General features: G+C 44.7%; 3 protein-coding genes across 5 annotated transcripts; 1 reads left to right on the top strand and 2 right to left on the bottom strand.

Moving 5' to 3' along the window:
• Positions 1 to 828: 828 nt before the first annotated feature.
• Positions 829 to 3,405, top strand: LOC127336621 (AT-hook motif nuclear-localized protein 10). The gene is made up of 5 exons (XM_051363455.2): positions 829 to 1,889; positions 2,312 to 2,379; positions 2,537 to 2,704; positions 2,798 to 2,953; positions 3,052 to 3,405. The coding sequence occupies exons 1-5, from the start codon at positions 1,292 to 1,294 to the stop codon at positions 3,298 to 3,300; spliced, it is 1,239 nt and encodes a 412-aa protein (XP_051219415.1). The 5' UTR covers positions 829 to 1,291; the 3' UTR covers positions 3,301 to 3,405.
• An 84-nt stretch (positions 3,406 to 3,489) lies between these two features.
• Positions 3,490 to 5,814, bottom strand: LOC127336622 (probable phospholipid hydroperoxide glutathione peroxidase). 2 transcript variants are annotated; one of them, XM_051363456.2, is made up of 7 exons: positions 5,734 to 5,814; positions 5,572 to 5,648; positions 5,257 to 5,333; positions 5,118 to 5,179; positions 3,990 to 4,108; positions 3,720 to 3,887; positions 3,490 to 3,633 (listed from the first exon to the last, which is right to left on the bottom strand). In XM_051363456.2, exons 2-7 carry the CDS (start codon positions 5,629 to 5,631, stop codon positions 3,604 to 3,606), a joined length of 516 nt encoding a protein of 171 aa, XP_051219416.1. In that variant the 5' UTR covers positions 5,632 to 5,648; positions 5,734 to 5,814; the 3' UTR covers positions 3,490 to 3,603. The 2 variants fall into 2 exon arrangements, with proteins under 2 accessions (XP_051219416.1, XP_071682922.1); XM_071826821.1 differs by lacking the exon at positions 5,734 to 5,814 and having other exon boundaries at positions 5,572 to 5,727.
• A 393-nt stretch (positions 5,815 to 6,207) lies between these two features.
• On the bottom strand, positions 6,208 to 11,122 carry LOC127336620 (multiple C2 domain and transmembrane region protein 5). 2 transcript variants are annotated; one of them, XM_051363453.2, is made up of 2 exons: positions 10,771 to 11,122; positions 6,208 to 9,541 (listed from the first exon to the last, which is right to left on the bottom strand). In XM_051363453.2, exon 2 carries the CDS (start codon positions 9,505 to 9,507, stop codon positions 6,469 to 6,471), a length of 3,039 nt encoding a protein of 1,012 aa, XP_051219413.1. In that variant the 5' UTR covers positions 9,508 to 9,541; positions 10,771 to 11,122; the 3' UTR covers positions 6,208 to 6,468. The 2 variants fall into 2 exon arrangements, with proteins under 2 accessions (XP_051219413.1, XP_051219414.1); XM_051363454.2 differs by having other exon boundaries at positions 6,208 to 9,536.
• Positions 11,123 to 21,524: the final 10,402 nt, after the last annotated feature.

Raw genomic sequence — 21,524 nt, 5'->3', positions numbered from 1 at the left:
ACATTGCCCGGCCTCTCGGTCACTTGCAATTTTATTAATGAGTTTTCGATCTGCCTACGGAGACGTATGTATGTTAGGCACAAGAAAATATGTAGTATGTGATCATGTCAATACAATATATGTGTAATATTCTCACCCGCGTGAATCATTGTCTTCCTCGACGTATAAACCCAACACCAACGCATATGCACACGTACAAGCCTCACACATCCAAGATTTCAACGGCTAGCGGAGAGACCAACTTTCGTGAGAGAGGAAGGACTGGGCAAAAAAGAATATAGCTTGACATTGATCACCACCGCCCATCGAAGAGGACTCTGGTTATTTAGTCACCGGTGATCATGTTATCTACCATGTGATAGAGATGACACTTTATTACTTAAAATGTTTAAGCATTACACCGGGTCGGTCTCAGTATATGAGACATATGGCCATTCCGAGTTTGAGCTCCTATGTGTGTGCATCGGTTTGACGGCGACACGATAAAAGTTGATAAAAGTTAGTATTCTTCCTTCCATCATCGAAAATGTAATCGTGCAACTAATCACTATTACTTGTAGCACAAAGAACAAGCATGAAAATATCTCAAAGGAGCTGCATGCATGATGAGTATATGGCACGCAGGGCCCATGTAGGAGGCTTCTATTCCCTTGACTGTAGAGTGGGGGCGGATGGAGTGGCCGGGTAGCGACATGCCACCCCACGCCATGGATGGATGGATGGGCCGTGTCAAGCTAGCGATGCCGCGCGCCCGACGAAAGCTACGGCGGCGACGGGCGGATCGATCGATCCAGCGCCTTTTCGTTGGGCGAAAGGAACGGAACCCAAATCTTATCGCCCCGCCGGAGGATGGATGTGTCGCGTGGGGCGCTGCTGCTGCCCGCCTTGCCTTGCCGCCGTTCCATCCATCCGTCGTCTCGGCTCTCCTCTGCGCTGTACCCATCCCATCCCAGTCCCACCCTTCCCCTTCCCCTTCCCCGCTGAAAAACACATCCCGGCTACTTGCCCCTCCCTCTTGTGCATGTAGGCCAACCGCGTCATCTTATCCTTCATCATCCTCTCTCTCCCATCATTCCCTCCATCTGATCTAGCTAGCAGCTCGTGCTCCTGGTGGTGCCTCCCATCCCCTCATCTCTCCCTGTCCACCATTCTTTTTCTTACCCTGCGGCCAAGGGAAGACAAGCTGCCGCCGCCGGTGGACGAAGCTAAGCTTGCCGTGTTTCACCGTGATCAGCAACCCTATCGCCCAAGCTTGCTGGAGCAGCAGCAGCAGCTACTGATCGATCCATGCATGGATGGCAAAGAACTCATCTCACCGTCCGACCTGCCGCCATTCTACCCGCAACAGCCACCCCACCACCACCGCATGCTCGGCGGCGGTGGAGGAGGGCATAACAGCCCGTCCTCCCTCGCCGGGATGCACTCCGTCATCCGCCCTATGCCAAACATGAGCATGAGCCCCACGGCCATCCTCCAGTCCATCGGCGGCGGCGGCCCCGGCTCCCTCTCCGGGATGCAGTTCCACATGGACGGCACGCCGTCGCCGTCCTCCATGATGCACGGCGGCAACATGTCCGGGTCCGGCAACATGGTCTCCGTTTCTGGCTCGGGCGGCACGATGCCGGTCGCCAGCCAGCCGGAGCCGGTCAAGCGGAAGCGGGGCAGGCCGCGCAAGTACGGGCCCGACGGGGCCATGAAGCAGCACCTGGCGTCCACGCAGGGGCAGCAGCAGCAGCAACATCACCAGATGATGGGCGCCGCGCCGCCGCCGAGGATGGGCTCGATGTCCGGGCAGGACATGGCGGGCGGGTTGGATGACGCGGCGGCCAAGAAGCGGCGGGGCAGGCCTCCCGGGACCGGGAAGAAGCTCTCCTCCCCTAAACCCTCCGGTTAGTATATATATCTAGCTCAACTCTGAATATTTTTTTCAGGGCCAACTCTCAATTTATAATTTCCTAATTAAGATGATTTTCCCCCTCTTTATCGGAAAAAAGGTGATTGTTTTTGCAAAGTTTCTTTCACCAATAGATTATGTCGATTATTCTGTATTCTGTATGGGGAAAAGAACATCTGTAGTAGTATGTGGCTGGCAGCTGCAAGAAAACAAATTTTTTTTCTGAACGATTTTAGTAGTACAAGTATATCTCACTTATTATGCTTACCAGTTGAAATCCTCAACATGTTGCAGCGTGCTGGCACTCTAGAGTCTGCAGTTTACTGAAACCACGTTATTAGAGAATAATACTACAGTACTACTAATGCGCGATGGTTTTCCGTTCTTCCTGCCTCTGAAAATTGTTATTCTGTCTAGGCAATGCGTTCTCTGGCTCAGCTGGAACGAGCTTCACTCCTCACATCATCACAGCATCTCCTTCTGAGGTATGGATGACCGCAATGCAAACTGAAACAACCCAGGCAACAAGGAGTATCTTCACATTCAACAGAATTTATCAGAATTCCATTTTGTTCCTTTGTTATCTTGTTGCACCTGATGTTGCAGCAGATTGAACTGACAGATGAAATGTCACCTTGTCAGGATGTAGCAGGGAAGATAGCGGCATTCGTGAGCCAGTCACCGAGGGCTGTGTGCGTGCTCTCGGCGATGGGCTCCATCTCCAGAGCCGTCCTCCGCAACCTGGGAGACCACGCCTCCTCCGCCGCAATGGCTCCTCCTTCTTACAACAACAATCCTTCCATTTACGAGGTAGGCCACCATCCTACGCAGTGCAGGGAACAACAGATCAAAGAAATGCAACTGAAACTTATGTATAACCCTCAATGATGTGGATGCTTGTAGGGCTTGTATGAGATCCTGAGTTTATCTGGCTCTTACAATCTGAATGAGGCGCAGCTGAACCAGAGTGACGGGCTCAGCGTCACGCTCTGCAGCCCAGAGAGGCATGTCATTGGAGGTGTTCTGGGTGGAGCCTTGGTGGCTGCCAGCACAGTGCAGGTGTCACTACCAGATCATCTCATGTATTACGATTCCTCAACAGTTTTCAGAAGACACACAATACAATTAAAGTTTACAATTCTGTTTGGCATGTGCAGGTGGTACTAGGGACTTTTGTCAATGGAGGGTCCAAATCAAAATCAAAGAAAGCCGTGAAACCACCGCCAGCCTTCGGTCCAGACACGCTCACCGGCGGAGGAGGGCCAGACGCGTCACCCAGCTCTGGTGGACATAACCAAAACCTAACGCCGCCGCCCTCCATCGTAACAACTGGAGGATGGCCTAGCTCCGGGATATTTGACACGAGAAGTTCCAGCATTGATATCAACAACTCGTCTAGAGGATAGCTCACCTGTCGATACCTCCAGGTCTCAAGAAATTTTCTGTTCCTGAAAGAAAACCGAATGTATACTTTGAAATAGCTCATTCAGTTTTTTAAGATGATTCTTATAGGTTGTCATTGCAGCAACATGATTTTGTTTATATTTCAGAAAAATGTTGTTAATATTCTTTTCGCCGTGTAGAACGACACAACGTACCACAGACCGGATCTTCTCTTAATAGAGTAAAGAGTACATACAGTACTTAAAATAACAGAAGACACCATACACACGACACACCCATGATGCATGATCTTCCCTGGAGACACCTCAAACCTCCAACAGCTTCTTGATGTCATTCTGTGGAAACAACATTCACCAAGTTAATCACTCAACTGGTGCCTGGAGACAACAAATATGGATATACCGTTCAGTTGCAGCATTACCTCAATGTTGGACGGGGAACAGGTTGGCGCATAGCGAGTCACAACGTGCCCCTCTTTGTCAACTAGAAACTTGGTGAAGTTCCATTTGATACGTTCTCCAAATAGACCGCCTCTCTCTGACTTCAGGAACTTGTACAGTGGAGCGGCATTGTTGCCATTAACATCAACCTGATGATAACTTGGACATGTTCAGATAAAAGCAAATGCTTCTGTGTATGGAAGCTAACACACACATGCACATAAAAGGAAAAAGGTTTTCACTGGATAGACCTTGCGAAAAATTGGATACTCTGCATTGAAACGATTGCAGGCAAACTCCACAATCTGCTCATCGCTATCTGGTTCCTGTCCGGCAAATTGATTGCAGGGGAACGCCAATATCTCCAATCCTAATTGCAGCAGAAAACATGCAAAGATAAATGAAGCTTCAAGACAAAATACATCACAAGTTACTTGACCTGCACAATTCCCAGCTTGCCCTACTAAACTTGCAGCCTAACATAGATGAAGAATTTTCTCTTCTACTTTTGTCTTTGAAGCTTGATATCTGGTGGTATTTAGCCTAATGTTGGACCAAACACAGCATAGCTTCTGTCATCTATGATTGATGGTAGAATAAATAAAGGAAGCAAACTGTTTGACCTTGTTCAACCTCTAGGGCTTTTAGATACCAATGTAGCCGTGTATGAACACGACAATACAACTTTAGAACACATACATTTGTAGTACAAGCCTGTAATTGAACTCGTGCTCTTGGAAAGCAAGCTAAGCTACAGGCAAAGTTCCACGGCTTGTTTAGTAAGCAGGGGAAGTATATATTGAATGCATGATCATTATGACCAAGAAACAACTCAGATGCCGCATCTGTTGCGCTGATTGAATTGCATTTGTCTATGCAATCTAAATTATACTTGGGCATTTGATTATGTGCATAATTCATGTTCTAAATTCTAATTAAGTGTGCTTGGGGATACAAAGGTTAGCAGTTGACCAATACCTAGCACCTTTAATAATCAGCAGGTGTTATGCATTATGATGCATATAAGGTCTTTATGAATCATACGCTTTGGGTTTCTACTGAAGGCAAAGCAAATTGCTTGTTCTCTTTCCCGACAACATACATAAGTGATGCATCGAAGACTTCTAAGCATTCTCCACAATGAGAAAGATAACTGAAACATATTAAATAACAGCACTTTTCCCTCAAAAAAAAATAACAGCACTTATCTTATATTCTGTTCAGTTTTAGCAAAAATGCTTAATCAAAAAGCGATGGTTAAGAACCATACAGAGTAACAAATCAGAACTTGTCAAACGACTAAAGAAAGCTAAAGCGGAAATAATACATTAGAGCTATAGTGGAATGACATATGTACAGAGGTACAGGAAAATAAGTACCTTTCTCCCTGTATTTCTCGTAGAGCTGACCCAGTTCAGTGTAGTTGGAATTTGTCAGACCACTGCAGGGATATGAACTCAGGTGGTGAACACAGATTCAAATTGGAGAATTTCGAACTAAAACTGTAAAACGTGATACCATCGAGATGCAACATTCACAATCAGCAAAACTTTCCCTTTGTATCTGCTGAGCTCCACATCATTTCCTCTTGTATCCTGCAAAGTTATTCCACAGATTGTTCTTTTCGTAAGGATGAAATGAAACTGGATAGCCATACAAAAAAAGCCGACGTACTGAAATTATTTGCTTTTTTGCCTAGAACTAATCCCATTCCATTGATTTACAGAAATTTCAACATGTTTTGTTCACAGGTTCGAAGGCAAATCCTCCATATGATTGATAAACAAAGATGAGCCCTGGCGGGAGAAACAAAGGGAGGGATGGGTGGTGGACCTTAACGACGAAGTCATGGATAGAACCACCGGGCTTGGAAGAAGACTCTGCTGCTCCCATCTTTGCTTTCAGTAGCACTTGAGAAAGGATTCGAGAAGAAAAGTTATGCGGCAATACTCTGAAGTCTGAAGAACAATAAGAATGGTGACAAGTGGCAAGCACCTGTCCTCAAATTTATTTCTGCATCTCAGGAAGTTCTAGAATTCTTCCTTTTGTGCAGTCCAAATGTTCCCTCGGATGCTAATGACAACCACAGAAAATGCAAAGCATTATAATTGAACAGGCTGTTTCTAAATCACAATTATTTCAATGGCCTAGAATGCTACAATGAGAAGTAGACAAAATACTTTGGGCCTACTGTACACCAGCTACTACAATTACTTACCTTTGGGCATTCCTTAATGGACAGCATTTAAAATTGAAATGCAAATGGAAGGGAAGGAAACATAGTTATAAGCAATTGTTTCTGCCAAATATAGTCATACAACCATTGTTACAGAAGTCAAAGCAGCATCATTTTAATCAAGGCATGCACAAGAATCAGGTCAAATTCACGCAAAAACCTTGGATGCAGAAACAAGCCACAGAAAGACATGTTGAAAGATGCAATTACTCAAGTGGTAAGAAACACAGATATACAGACCGCAATAACCAGTCGAGCACGATATTGAACATTAAAATACTAGATATCTTACAACGATCAGCACGATTCCAAAACCTGCTGAGTCATGATAAGTTGTCAGCACATTATTCCCTGGACTCCGCAACTAATACGATAGACAGGTTCTTAAGTTCTGAACAACAAACACAGTTACAGATAACAAGAGAGGCAAACTACAGCAACAGACATGGAATATTTCTACGGATTACAACGATAAGGCCACCAGATGTCAGACTTCATAGCATGCTGTCGGTCCTTGCTGGTAAACGTCTAAAGAAGTTCACCGGCGTCGAAGGCAACCTGTGTCTGAACCTTGGGTGCCTCATGGCATAGAACCCTCCTATTGCTGCAAGAACTTGGAGAGGTGTGACGTACAGCACTATAGCGGCCATGAAACAAAATAGGACAAATATTGATGTGGCCCGAGGGTCCCTCCAACTAAGCAGTGCTTGGATTCTCTCCCCTTGAGTTGCTATATCACCGACAACAGTCTGTATCCTTCCAGCAACACTCCTCAGCCTGTCATACCTCATCCTTACAATCTCTTGACTCCGGCTTGTCGGGAATGTGTCAAATTCTTCGTCAAGTTCATCTGGGTGAACAGCCTCTGCATGAGAGATCTTGGTGTTCATGTGTGGAGGGTAGCGAGGTCGATAACGGTAGTTCCAGATCCCTATCAGAAACATGTACAAGAAAATTGTTGGGAGTATGAGCTCCGGAAAGCACACCAGCATGATAAAGAGGATGTGGACTAGCACTGTGGTAATTGGGTTCCTCCATGCGCAGACACCACTGAACCACTTGCTGACTGCAAACACGCCTGAGAAGACTGACATAAGTCTGAAGAAGTTTGCTTTACTTCGCCTCATGCTCCACAAGTGAGAATCAAAATCTGACATGTACTCAACAACTTCCTTTCTCAGAGGTGGCTCCATTCGGCTAAGACGGGCAGCTACAATCTGGACAGCTTGATGGCGCAGTATGTCAACCTGAAGCACTGGTATTGGACGGGCATAGTGCATCTTCGGTAGCAGAGGTCGAGAGTACAGGTACAGCATGTTCACCAATGACGTTGAGGAAAATCGTATTGCTAGGTGCAGCTCTCCCATCTTTTTCACCCCAGATGGGTGTAGAACCAGGAGAGGATAAGAGTGGGTATACACACGGCCAGTTTCTAGTGTCGAAAGACGAATTCGAACCTTGCCAATTTTCGCATCTTTACCACTGGACTTCTCCCCATTCCTGTCTCCAAGCTGGCCATTGTCAAAAGCACCAATAGTCAGGACAGTTGCCGGATCATAGACTTCCCAGGTGTATTGTTCATTGAACTTGGGGTTTGGATTGTTCATGATAGTGCGTGTTCTTATCCACTTTGACCCATACTTTGCAACACAATAAGTGTCTGATGAACCCTTTCCATCTCGTGTCTTCATAGGAACAATCCCTTGGGCACCTAGGACTCCAAGCTCGAGCAAACCAATGGATGGCTTCCATAGTTGCTTTGCTGTTGGCCTGAGGTCACTGCTGTAGTTTGTTGACTCGTCCAGAACATGATACCCTCCATCAAGGCAGAGGCGGAGATGAAGGCGGCTAGAGAACTTCTCCCTCTTCAGTTGGTCCACATCAACTAGTACAGGCTTCTCGAGATTAAACCATTTCCCATGGACAATACGGTCATCAGCCCGTCTATCAATCATCGTCAATGGTATGATTATGCGGCCAAGCATCTCATCTTTGTTAGGAGCTACACGGTCTTCAAGCGTCAGAATAAGGTGATCCTCAAACGGTTCAGCAGCCACAAACATAAGGTCTTCATTCCAAAATGGGTTGAAGTTTCTAGCTTGAACAGGCTTTGTCCTCCCATTCTGATGCCCCACTTGTGCTCTAACAAAAACATCTGGATAGCGGGTCTTATCGTGTATGAGGATATCTTGGGCCTCAATTATGTTAACTCGCAGATACCACAATCTGGGAGCATGGTAAACTTTCGACTTCATGTGTGCTACAGCAGATGGGTCATCAAGTGTAGCAGCATCTGAATGCCATGCATCAGGAAATGCCTCGTCAGCTTGGGTGCCAATCCAAACTGCCAGCATCAGCTCACCTCTTGACTTATCCCCAGTCTTATGAACAAGCCGGTACCATTCTGGAGCCAGTGGACTGTCAGGAGGCACACGTATCGGTACATCATTCAAATCGAACCGCACCATGCCAACAAAATCATCCTTCATAACATCCTTGTCTTTGACCAACACTTCAAGGACGGACGCCTGCATACGATCTCTAGAGAAAGCAAAGACCGCATTCCATTCAGGGTTCCTCTGCTTCTCGAAGTGCTTAGTTATGCCCCTGTAGTTGCCAACTCTTACTTCCACAAAAGGATCTAGGCTCCCAGTGATGTCCATGTCAGGCAGGTCCCTTGCCTTGACCACACGCACAAACAGATACTGCATTCTCTCCACTAGGTCATAAGTACTAGCATGCTTCTCACCACGTATAACCCGACCACCAACAATCTGTCCACCACCAAGAAATGGACTAGTTTCTTTAAGTGCATAGTCCATGGGCTGCTGGGAGGCTGCTGAATACATCCTGACAATCTTGGGCTGCTGTGGTTCAGGTTTCATTTGCTCAACACCATACTTGGAGTTGGTAGGCTGCCCAGCAAAAGAGGCTGGAAGATGGCCATGTTGACTATGATGCACGTCCTTGGCAATGGTATGCAAGGTTCTCACATCATTCCTGTGCTCCTGAGGATTGTTCAGATTAGTACCGGTAATATCAGCCGCGATCTGCTCAGCATGACTCGGAGTTGGAGGAGAACTATTCGAGACAGGGTCCATCGCCGAAAGAGGGTTTGAAGCCCTGATGTTGGGGTCATTGGTGATGTACACTTTCAGGCCCAATTCACCCTTGACGCGCGAGAACATCCCACGCTTCTCCAGCGGATAGTGCATGACAACAGAGTCCGTGAAGGGCACGAACGAGGTCCCGGCAATCCTGACCTTGCCGAGGAAGGACCTGGAAGCCTCGACAGACTTGTTGACGTTGTAGACGTACGCCTCGAGAGCGAGCTCAGGGAGGTTGGATGGGTCGGAGACGTTGAAGTAGAAGCGCTCATTCCACACCGGGTTCAGATCTTTCTCCTTGATGGCCGTGCGGAACCGCTGGCCGTCAAAGTTGAGCTCGACGCAGGCGCTGGCAGAACCATGCCCGTCCTTGGGCATCAGGTCGTGAGCACTCGCGACCTCCACACCCAGCTTATACGTCGCCATTGCCTCTGGAGATGTCGCGATCTACGGCACTGTACTGCATACATGAAAGAGAAGCACTTTTAGCACCACTTCAAATGCTACAAACTGGCAGAACAGTCAAGTAAGCACACATTAACGAAAATCCCAGTTGGCTAGCTCCATGGTGAATGCTGGCTGCCACTGCCATATAATACACAGTAATAAGAAAGACTCAATGTTGCAAATTACTGAAATTCAAAAATCATGCCTGCAGAACCACGCCAAGGGGTCTGGTTTGAGGCAGAAGTGTACTATTCATTTCAACATAGGTGCAATATTCCTATTATTTACACGGAAATATGGAAACCCACAGTCCACATCAAACAGAGACATGGCATCCAGAGACTGAACTCCACTAGGACCAGAAACTTTTGATCAGCAAGCAACCGCTAACGCTGCCCGCTGACCGCGATGTCTCTGAGCTCACGCCTGAAGGCGACACATAAACATATATAACATATCTAACCTGCGCATCAGCACTAGTATTATTTCCCCCTGGGCGCATAAATAATATTCCGAATCATGGATCCACTAGCTCGTCAAGTTTTTGGAGTAAAGCCAAGCGGGGGCACTAGTTTAATAAAGGAGAAACGTATTGTTCTTCGGTAGAACAAAGGGCGTATAAATAATATTCCGAATCATGGATTCGCTAGAGCGTAAGTTTTTGGAGTAAAGCCAAGCGGGAGCACTAGTTTAATAGAGGAAAAACATATTGTTCTTGGCTGGACCAAAGGGCGCAATATTATTATTTCTGTTTACATGAGCCGGAATATTGAAACAAGCAGTCTACATCAAACAGGAGACATGATATCCAGAGACAAAAATCGACTAAGCTGGCAATCAGGTCAGGAACCAGCCGCGGATGTCCCTGAGCAGCTCACACTTGAAGGCGACACACACACATATATGTGACAGATCTAACCTGCGGATCAGCACTAGTATTATTATTTCCCCCTGGACGAACGCATAAACAATATATCCGGATAAAAGATCCACAACTGGATCAAGCTTTTTCGCGTAAAGCCAAGCGGGGAGCACTAGTTTAATCCCCCGGAGAATCAGCGCGACTCGCTGATTGATTAGTAGTGGTGCTACCTAACTAATCCGTGAGAATATGCAAAAGAGAGCGCCTTTTTTGCCCCCCAGGAAAATCTGAGCTGCCGTCACGGGCAGACCCAAACCCCTAGAGAAACCCCGGCGGAATAACAGGACGGCGAATCAATGAGGAGATGGAAGGGTGCTCACCTTGGGAGGAGTGGGAGACGGCCAGATCCGGGCAGATCTGGGCCAATGCCGGTATCGGAACCCGAGGTCACCGGGCGACGGAACCGCGGAAGCACGCACGCAGGGAGGCACGCGAGTCCTTCAGTCCGCTGCCATGGGTTCCGTCAGTCGGCTCAGGTTGGGGGCGGCGGCGGTGGGTTGGGGATCGGGGATTTGGTGGAGGAGGAGGGGGAGGGAGGCTTTGCTTGGGGCGTGGGTTTTGGGGAAAGAGTGAGTGAGTGAGTGAGCAATGCGTGCGAGGAAGAGAGGAGAGGAGAGGAGAGGAGACGCGTCACGCGTTGGCGTTGGCGTTGGCGTTGGCGTTGGCGTCGGGTCGTCGCCGTCCGTCCTCTGCTTCTTCCTCGTGCGCCGCGCCGCGCCGCGCCGCCCACCGATTTTTGGATACTTCCTCCGCAATTTCTCCTTTCTCTCTCTCTTTTTTTACCTCTCGTCTCGCTCCGTACCGTCGGTCAGGATTCAAAAATGGGAGGCGTCGTCAGATGTCAGGCCCCGATGACTTGACCAACGGGTGGATGACTGGCACGTGACTTCACCAAAACAAAAGGTGCTACGCGTGCCAAAAGCTTGAGAGGGACACAATTTTATTTTATTTTCTTTCCTATAGCACGGTTACCATAAAAATAACAGGACTATAGTTAAGGGTCTGTTCGGTTCTGGGATAGAACGGAATGGAATGGAACCGTTCCATTTCTAGAACCCATTCTTGCGTTCGGTTTGGGGATGGAATGGAATGGAACGGTTCCTCGGAATGGCATATTCCCTCCAGATGCGGAACCAACCCGTCCGGCCGATTCGGCCGGACCAAGTGGAACGGGTGACTGTCACACGCTGATTAATTAAGTTTAGCAATAATTAACCAAGTTTAGCAATAATTAATCAAGTTTAGCACTACTTAATCAAGTTTAGCAAATAATTAATCGAGTTTAGAATAATTAATTGGGTGATTATCTCACCTATTCCATTCCATTCTAGTCCCATTCCAAAACCGAACACAGGGATGGAACCGTTCCGTGATAAAATTTGTGTCCAAACCGAACACAGGGATGGAACGGTTCTGTGACAGTGGAATGGAATGGTTCCATTCCATTCCATCCCATCCAAAAAACGAACACACCCTAAGTGTATGTGCCAATAGTACATGACATATAAAATCATACAAGGACTACGAACGGTTCCGCTCACTTCCTCCCGCTGCGGCCAAATCCTACCGATCTCATCCGTCCATGACGTTGGTCCTGGTCCCCCTCTCCCTCTGTTCGCCTCTTCCGCAGCGGCATGAGGGAGGGGGATCTCGTTCCCCGTTCTGACCTAGTAGTTAGAGCATCTCTACCAGAACCTGTAAACTGGGCAAAACCAAATAATAACTACCAATCTAAGAGTTCAGTACAAAATATGCCGCGGATCAATCACAAAAGTATTCAGGCCGAGACCGAAAACCCAACTTGATCTGTATTTGTAGGGGCTGAAAGGACGAACTGAACACCAAACTATATTCGTGGTGCGCTGAAATTTCAGATCGAGCTAACTGCTTCCGCCGGTATAGTCGTCGGAATCTAACCAAATTCCGGTGAGCCCGCGACGACGTGGGGCGGGGCAGAGCAGGGCCGGGGCAGGTCGGGGCGAGGCAGGGCCGAGCTGGGCGGAGCAGGGCGCAGGCCGGTTCGAGATGCGCCATCGGCCAGGAGCCACGATGTTCGCTGCCGCTAGTTCACCGGCTGATACGTCTCCAACGTATCTATAATTTCTGATGTTCCATGGTTGTTTTATGACAATACCTACATGTTTTGCTCACACTTTATAATATTTTTATGCGTTTTCCGGAACTAACCTATTAACAAGATGCCACAGTGACAGTTCCTATTTTCTGTTGTTTTTGGTTCCATAAAGGCTGTTCGGGCAATATTCTCGGAAATCGACGAAACAAAGACCTAATATCTTATTTTTTGCGAGATTCCAGAACACCGAAGGAGAGTCGGAGGCGGGCAGCAGGGGGGCACACCATAAGGCAGCGCGGGTGGCCCCCTGGCCGCGCCAGCCTATGGTGAGGGGGCCCCAGGCGCCTCCTGCGCCGCCTCTTCGCCTATATAAGCCCTTTCGACATAAAAACGCGATACGAATTGACGAAACTCCAGAAAGACTCCAGGGGCGCCGCCGCCATCGCGAAACTCCAATTCGGGGGACAGAATCTCTGTTCCGGCACGCCGCCGGGATGGGGAAGTGCCCCCGGAAGCCATCTCCATCGACGCCACCGCCTCCATCATGCTCCGTGAGTAGTTCCCCCATGGACTACGGGTTCTAGCAGTAGCTAGTTGGTACTCTCTCCCATGTACTTCAATACAATGATCTCATGAGCTGCCTTACATGATTGAGATTCATCTGATGTAATCGGTGTTGTGTTTGTTGGGATCCGATGGATGATACATTATGATTAGTCTATCTATAAACTTTATGAAGTTATTGTTGCTGCAATCTTGTTGTGTTTAATGCTTGTGTAATATCCCAGGTATTGGGGTTACAAAAAATAGAGGAAACAGATGTGTGCATTGCATTCATGCATAGAAAATCTGGGGAATTTTCGCGCTTTAAAGTAAAACAGTCACAGTAACTGAAGTTTCACTTGACCTTGGTGGAATTGAAGTAGCTCATCAAGTCAAGCGCTATAAACCTCGATGTGACTTTGCTAAAACCTTGTTTTGGGTAGAGACAAGTTGATCTAAGGGGTTAAATCAAATGGAGTTAAAATCAACACAAGAACTTATTAATCAAGGATCAACTACTTGATCTTATTAAAGATCACAACATGATATTCCTTGCCATAACATATGAACATACATTTAATTGGAAATCAAGTAACAATAATAGGAGAAACTAATCTTCACTTATCTTCTCCATGTCTTTAACTAATCCATGCTCTTATCATCAACCATATGATATCAATTCTACCTTAATCTTGGAAATAAGACAAGGAGATCCAAATAAGGAATATAATTCTTCTCTATTCCAAATAGTTATACATCAAACCTAGAAAGGTGAGAGTTCTATTATAATTGTTAGAGAAGCAATAACAAACCTTGAGCTAAACCATGGATATACATCCATGTATTCAAACCATCACCTTTAAGAGGAACCCTAGGATCTTATTCAAGATATTTCCTAGAGAGAGAATCCATTTATGTTAACCATAGATATTGGTGACCACATCATTCTCTATGGAGCCTAACCTTAGGATAGTATTAAAGTCCTTCCCAAATAAGAGAGACCACTCATACCAATCTTAGCTTTACCTAATTTAGAATAAAGGACAACTTTTGAACTAAAGTATTAGGAGATTAACCATTTCATCTTGGAGTAGTGAGACAACCTAATATCACATGGAATAAGATTATACCCAGGGATTGATAAGGAAAGGAGGAGATTAATTCAACCAAGATAGCCAAGTGGAATTTTATACTAAATACCTACGGAGATATGTAAGGATAAGTTAAACCCTAATAGGATAAGTAGATATCATTCACCACATGAAATTATAGGGAGGTAACTAGTAAGCAACCCTAGGCTTATATCCCAACCTTAACTTGTGAACCACTTGGTGATAATAAATAGAATCTTATCACATCTAAATTCCACCTACTCCTCAATAAAAGAACATAAGAAAACCTTAGAGCAAATTCTATACTTTATATGGTGAGAAACCAATCATCCATATAACCAAAGTTAACTATAAAAAGAACCATAACCACTTTAGTTACTTTAATGATAAATTGAGGATAGTAATAAAAGTCAATTGGTGGAAGATAAAACCAATTCTCAAGTCCTTAGTAACTAAAGGAGAACATCAACTATTAAGGAAGTAACCACCTTATCATGGATAGGGGAGACTAAACCTTAGTTGGTGCATCATTTGGGTGATCACAACTAAAACCTAAGCCACAATCAAATTCCAAACCATGTGCCATTAGGTAAATATAATTAGAACCCTAGAATTGCACTCTAGTTAAATCCTATGCTTAATTATGGAGCATAAGACGAACCTAGTTTAAACCCTACAATTTAAACCTATATATGGTGATTAATCACTCATCATTGAAACCAAGACCAAACCATGATGAGAGTAATATCTACTCTAGGTAATTGAAGATGTTATTAAATATAATCCTAGTGCTACCTTTGAAATAAGGTTATAATAAACCCTATAAAACATTAATAAAGAAGTATTCACATAAAATCATATGTACTTGACTAAATTCTCAAATAAGAACCAAGTCATAATAATAACCTCTAAAACACTTGGTGTACAAATTATCAACTCCAATCATTCAAAAGGGAGTTGTATTCTAAATAAAAAAAGAAATTAAAATAAATACCTAAATTATTGCTTAATTTAAACATTGTCATAAGGCTCACATATATTGAATGTGATTCAAAAACAATGCAGTAATGCATGTATACTTTTCTTATTCCTAATGGAATTCAAATTATAAAATACCTGCATGGTATAAAATGACTTAAGTTTGAATTAAAAACAGAATGTAAAATAGAAAAGGAAAACAGAAAATAAAAATAGAAAGGAAAAGAGAAGAGAAGCTTACCTGGACCTTACCTGGCGAGCAGCCCACCATCAGTAGCCCTAGAGCAGCCCAGCCGCACTTGCCCCCGCACAGCCCAACGAAGCCCAGCCCAACTTACCCTTCCTTATCCGCTCGTGAGGAAGACGTCATCGTCTTCGTTTCCGTCTCGCTCAAACGCACAGGATATCGACATCACGCCGATCAGCTCCACCTCCTCGTCGATGATAAGGATCCCCGGACGCCAACGACCGTACCAAAGCTGAGACGAATACCCTCTACATCCGCGGCCAACTGGAACCTCTGGATTCCGTCCAAAAATCGCGACCGACACCACCGTTATATCCGGGCCGCCGGCGTCGGATTGCTGCCGATTCCGAGGCTGCCTTGAGCTATAAAGACTCTCCGAGATCCGCTAGAGAACCCTAATACTTGACCTCTAACTCAATCATCCTCTAACCCTCTGTATCTTCCGCCACCATCTGGCAGTAGCCGCCGGAGTCGAGCACGGTTTCGTCGACTCAGACCATCCCCTGGTCCGTGGGGTAGCGGAGGAGGAGCGTGAAGCCGCGGGAAACCTTCTGGCAACAGGAATCGAGGAGGGGAAGCCTCAATCGCTGGAAAATCAACATTCCCTTTCGCCGGTGATCGACGGAAAAGTGGACGATTCGTCCGTCTCCGACCACCTGCGAGCTCGTCAAGCATATCATCGTCCTCAAGGTAATCCCGCGCTTCACCTAAGTCTTCTATTTCATCTTACGGATCACCGTAGCTCGTTATTGAATCGGGCCGGCGAGCGCCGCCGTGTCGGAGATCATCACCACCGCCTCTGTTGACCATTTGATCCTACAAGCATCTTGTCCGACGCGTAAAAATGTTGCGCGTTGAACGCGGATGGTCTCACACCGCCTTCAGCCATAGTTTGGCGGCGCCGTCGCCATCTACTTCGCCGACGGTGTGCTTATATGCACAGCCAGCCAGTTGACCAGTCCACGCCAACGTGGCTGCCACGCTGGAACTAGGCCCCACTAGTCAGTGACCACGGGTAGAGTCAGTCGGGTGTGTTCAGTAATTCTCCGTTTAAATTTAAACCCCATAATTACTGAAACTTAGAATAAATTTAAAAATTCATCTTAAATCAAAAAAAATATAAATGAGATATCAAAATGATCCTAAAAATAAAATCTATCCAATAAAAATATAATATAATTTTTATTTTTAATAAAAAATTAATTGTTTTAAACTTAATAATTAAGTCATTTCTTTTAATTCTAAATGCAATTAAAATTCAATAATTAGGAAAATCTTCCAAATTAAATAAAAACCAATGAATAAATAAAGAAAAACATGAAAACTAATTTTCTTTATTTATTATTCGTTAAATTATTACTAGAGAGATTTAAACCCTAATTAATAATTACCTAATTATTAATTGTTTAAAAATAATAAAATGCCAAATTCAATATTATCTTTATTCCCAAGTTATTAATAACTTCAACTTTAAATTCAAGTTATTAATCATAGAACTACATGGTAATTAGAAAACCCTAATTTCATATTGAATGAAGATTACAACCGCATAATTGTATGTGAAACCCCAAACCCTAATTCCACTAGAAACCCTAGCTCCACTATTTTATGTGTGAACCCTAAATTGTTTCCAAACCTAAACCCATGTAACATGTGATCATGTTACTTCATTAGTTATCATGGATTCATATCTAGCAACTTAATACTAGTTCAAATCCACATAAAATATGGGAACCCTATCACTACTAATTAGCATCCCATGTGTTCATCTTCATCAGACCTAAATAATCAAGTAGGGTCAACCAAGTGTAAACCTAGATCCTATTACCAAAGCCATCATCCTTATTCATTCCTATTTAGCATCACACCAATATGATGAACCTTAGGAGCAACCATGCCAAATCTTGAGCATTCCATAACCATATTCCACTAAACCCTATTAGTGTTGGATACTTATCCACCATCCTATTTAGGAGCCAATTATTCCTTACTTAATAGAACCAATAGTAAAACCTAAACACCTCAACCCTAATTGGTATACTTCTTATTACTTAAGAAGTATGTTCTTCAAAAGTTATTCTTTTGAAGAAAATAAGGAATCATCATCAACCCTGCTTATAAGGACCTATAAACCCTAGCTAGCTATCACCAACAAGATGAACCAATCTTGATAGCAACCTTGTATGAATAATTGCTTAGAATGCCAGGCTTAACTCAACCTTACAAGCCCTTGGTGTTGATGAATCCAACTAGGTTGTGATCCATCTACTACTTACTCCAGAAACCAATTAGAACCATAGAAAACCATAGAACTCCACAAACCTAATTATCATACTTGTTCTTCATTAAAGAACATGTTCTTCAAAAGTTATTCTTTTGAAGTATATGATAATTAATCATTAACCATGCCATATAGTACTAAAACTGACAACTATTCTTTACATGTTAACATTATGCCAAATATCATTCTTTGTGTGCTTAATTGATTACTATGCTTTATTATCTACCTGTCCATGATACCAAGTAATACTACATGAATAAGAACCTTGTTTGTGAATCACTCTAAAAGTGCAACACACCCTGAACCAATCATTACAACTCACTGATCCTAAATCATCGGGGTTAGGTCACGCTTAGAGCGATTGCATCTCATACTTATGCATTATTGCATCCTTGCCAATCTTTTAAACATCGTCCTTACCGGACGATGATGCTATTTTAGAATTTGGAGTTATTTCGTATCGAAGACCTTGTCTGCATAATCTTGCAGCCAAGAAAGGCAAGTTCATCGCTTTCTCATGTTATTTGAGTATTTTTTACCAAATTACTTGCAAAGTACTATGTTTATCACTATTGCATAAAAAACCAAAACCACTATTTTCATAACTATGAATATGACTATGTGGTGGGCAATGGAACCATGGATTGTGTTGATATGGTGGAGGTTCCATTGCAAGGGTTTATATCCATCTAGGATTAAACAACAAATGTCGTCCAGTGATTCTTGTGCCGTAATACCCGTGTTAACCATAAGATCTGGAGTGGGACGGAATAGTCAATTGTATTTCCACCTCTTGTACATCAACGGATGCGCTTTACCGTAGACCCTTGATCCAAGAGAGGACAAGTGGTACCCTTGATCCAAGAGAAGACAAGTGGTAGGGTGGGGGTCCCGATGAAGTCCCCACGGTTATTGCGGTCTATGATGGGTTGCAGCTACCGGCGAAGGAGTTCATGGTAGAGACCTGAACTGTTGTCGTGGTCGGGGTCCATCCTTAATTGGTATAAGAGGACCGGCGAGGACCCAGGGTCGGGGTATGCAACAAAGGGTGGGTGTGCGAGGTAGCGGAGGAATATGATTGGCTATGACCTTATACCGGGCCTCACACCAAAGGAAGTGTGAACGGGGTGTACGCCCGGTTGGCACCAAGGTTAAGATCTCTTATGGGTAAAGCAACACACCTCTGCAGAGTGTAAAGAACCGAGACCTGTCACTCCCTGTTCCGGGATATGGAACTGCGAACGCTGCCGGAAAGGAGCTCCATGAAGTTCTAGTAAACCGGTGAAGGCTGACGGACATAGTTCTTCTGAATAAAAGCAACCTTTTGAAGAAATGATTATGAAAACCTGCATTGGTATTAGACTTTCTGGTCTAATGCCGTAGCTAGTGCATTAAACACCTCTTTCCTATAATGAACTTGTTGAGTACGCTCGTACTCATCCCACTCTTAAATCCCCTGCTTAGATATGGAGGCATCGAAGGAGGATCTACAGTGCAACTCGAAGGCCGAGGAGTCAACAACTACTTCACGAGACAGGACCCTGTCAGAGGAGTCAGATACCATATCCAACAAGGAGAAAACCTAATTTAGCCATAGAAGGGAACTAGTTTCCTAAACCTAGCTCCTATTTAGCTAGAATCTATTCTTAGCCTCTATAGCTAGTTAAATACTCTACAAATAGAGTCCGTGATAAGATTAGACTACGAGTCGTTCTTCTGGAGTTTATTTGCAGTTTTACCTCATTGTAAAGTAGGAGGCTATGATGATCTTATGTAACAGAGTCAATGTTGTAATTCTATAGACATGCCTTGGACCCGCATATGTTTCTGTTGTACCACTCTGAGCGATATAATACTAGTGGAACGGTGTTTCATTGGTGTTATATCAGACTTGCATACTACACCATGCAGTGGTATGCCGGGTCACCACAGCTTGTCACTAGTGCACGAGTGGCATGATCTTAGATTTAAGCTGTATAATTATTGCTTAGATTGTATCTACAAGTTGTTTGCACATATTGATATCCGGAACCCGAGGCCCCAAAGTGACAGAAATTGGGACAACCGAAGGGGAAGGCTGTGATATGAGGATCACATGTTTTCACCAAGTGTTAATGCTTTGCTCCGGTGCTCTATTAAAAGGAGTACCTTAATAGCCAGTAGATTCCCTTGAGGCCCGGCTGCCACCGGCTGGTAGGACAAAAGATGTTATGCAAGTTTCTCATTGCGAGCACGTATGACTATATATGGAAAACATGCCTACATGATTAATAATCTTGATGTTCTGTCTTAATGCTATTTCAATCCTATCAATTGCTCAACTGTAATTTGTTCACCCAACACTTATCACTTGTTATTGGAGAGTTAGCACTAGTGTAGATCGCTGGGAACCCCGGTCCATCTCTCATCATCATATACTCGTTCTATATGACATTGGAAGTAGTATCAACTATTTTCTGGTGTCATTGTCTCGTATTCTTATTCATGCTCGTATTCTTTATTCTTTATCGTATTCTTGTTACTATTGCTCTCATATTACTGCTGCTTTCACATCACCCCTGTTACTAGTGCTTTTCCAGGTGCAGCTGAATTGACAACTCAGTTGTTAAGGCTTATAAGTATTCTTTACCTCCCCTTGTGTCGAATCAATAAATTTGGGTTTTACTTTCCTCGAAGACTGTTGCGATCCCCTATACTTGTGGGTTATCACCGGCGCGCGCGTGGTCCAGCCCCCAATCCTCTTCTCTCTATTCTGAGATCCCCGTACTGAATCTTTTAAAGTTGGTTTACTTATGTTGTTGGTGTTGTTCAAATTGGCCTTGTTTTGTGGTGTAGTCATTTAGCATGCACCCCATTATCTACAGAAGTTTAAATTCTGTCGGCGCAGGGCAGGACGGCGGAGCAGGCCGGGGTGGCTGGAGGAAGAAGAAGGAGGAGGCAAGGAAAAAAGAAAAAAAGAGCTAATATGTGGGTCCAGTGGCATATTTAGGAATATGCATTTTTAGAGTTTTAGTTTACGGGCTTTGTTCCGTGTCAGCAATTTTTCGACCCGTAAACACGAGTTCGGTGAACTGAACTCCAAATTTTCAGTTCGCGTTTTTACAGGCTCTGCTAGAGATGCTCTTAGGGTTAGGTTTTGTTTCCTATGGTGCACCGTTGGGGTGGTCGGAGCGGCGTTCGGGCTAATAAATTTGCCTCAACTCTACTCCTTCACAGGCGACAACCTTCTAAGGGCGTCTCGGAGTTGATGGCAACGTGTGCTGATCGGTTCTTCAGATCGATAGCTTGGTCTTCTCGCTGTTTTTCAGAGCTTGTGAGTTATGTTTCTCGGTGTGTCGCTGGCATTCGTTGTTATCCGCGACGACGCTGGCGACCAGGCCGATGTGGTTCTTCTGGAGCGAATATATTGGTCTGTGGGTGGTGGATATGTCGTTCTTCTGCGACTTCTTCGATAGGAGGCGGTGTATCTTGGTCCAAGACAACATGGGGACATCCCCTAGTCGACGTGCCACAACGACATGTGCCTCGCTGGTTCAGCAGGCATGTTCATTGAATCACAAAACGTTGTTGGCGATGGTGCTTTTTTGAATCTTGCAATGGTGGAGGCGCAGCGTCTCTTCCTGTGTCCGTCTCGGCGGCGCTGCAGTTGGACGCCAACTGTTGGCTACGGTGGTTGCAGGAAACCCTAGAGATCGTTTTGTATGTTTCGATCTTTTTGGATTTTATCTGAAAATTCAGGATAATCATTTTATCTTGGTTTGTCTTTTATTTTCCACATGTGTTGCTTCATGTAACTTGATTTTCGATTAATGAAATGTTTGGTTGCTTCAAAAAACATC

Source organism: Lolium perenne, chromosome 2, assembly GCF_019359855.2.
Source record: "Lolium perenne isolate Kyuss_39 chromosome 2, Kyuss_2.0, whole genome shotgun sequence".
NCBI classification, from domain to species: domain Eukaryota; kingdom Viridiplantae; phylum Streptophyta; class Magnoliopsida; order Poales; family Poaceae; genus Lolium; species Lolium perenne.
Note: the sequence above shows the minus strand (reverse complement) of the source record. Positions and strands in the feature narration are given on the sequence as shown.

Excerpts from the sequence above, each read along its gene's own strand:
- LOC127336621 (XM_051363455.2), top strand. The coding sequence starts at position 1,292 with ATGGATGGCAAAGAACTCATCTCACCGTCCGACCTGCCGCCATTCTAC. Across the intron at positions 2,380-2,536 it reads TCACAGCATCTCCTTCTGAG|GATGTAGCAGGGAAGATAGC; the intron begins GTATGGATGACC and ends TCACCTTGTCAG. Across the intron at positions 2,705-2,797 it reads ACAATCCTTCCATTTACGAG|GGCTTGTATGAGATCCTGAG; the intron begins GTAGGCCACCAT and ends GGATGCTTGTAG.
- LOC127336622 (XM_051363456.2), bottom strand. The coding sequence starts at position 5,631 with ATGGGAGCAGCAGAGTCTTCTTCCAAGCCCGGTGGTTCTATCCATGAC. Across the intron at positions 5,180-5,256 it reads GTGAATGTTGCATCTCGATG|TGGTCTGACAAATTCCAACT; the intron begins GTATCACGTTTT and ends ATATCCCTGCAG. Across the intron at positions 3,634-3,719 it reads GTTCCCCGTCCAACATTGAG|AATGACATCAAGAAGCTGTT; the intron begins GTAATGCTGCAA and ends TTGTTTCCACAG.
- LOC127336620 (XM_051363453.2), bottom strand. The coding sequence starts at position 9,507 with ATGGCGACGTATAAGCTGGGTGTGGAGGTCGCGAGTGCTCACGACCTG.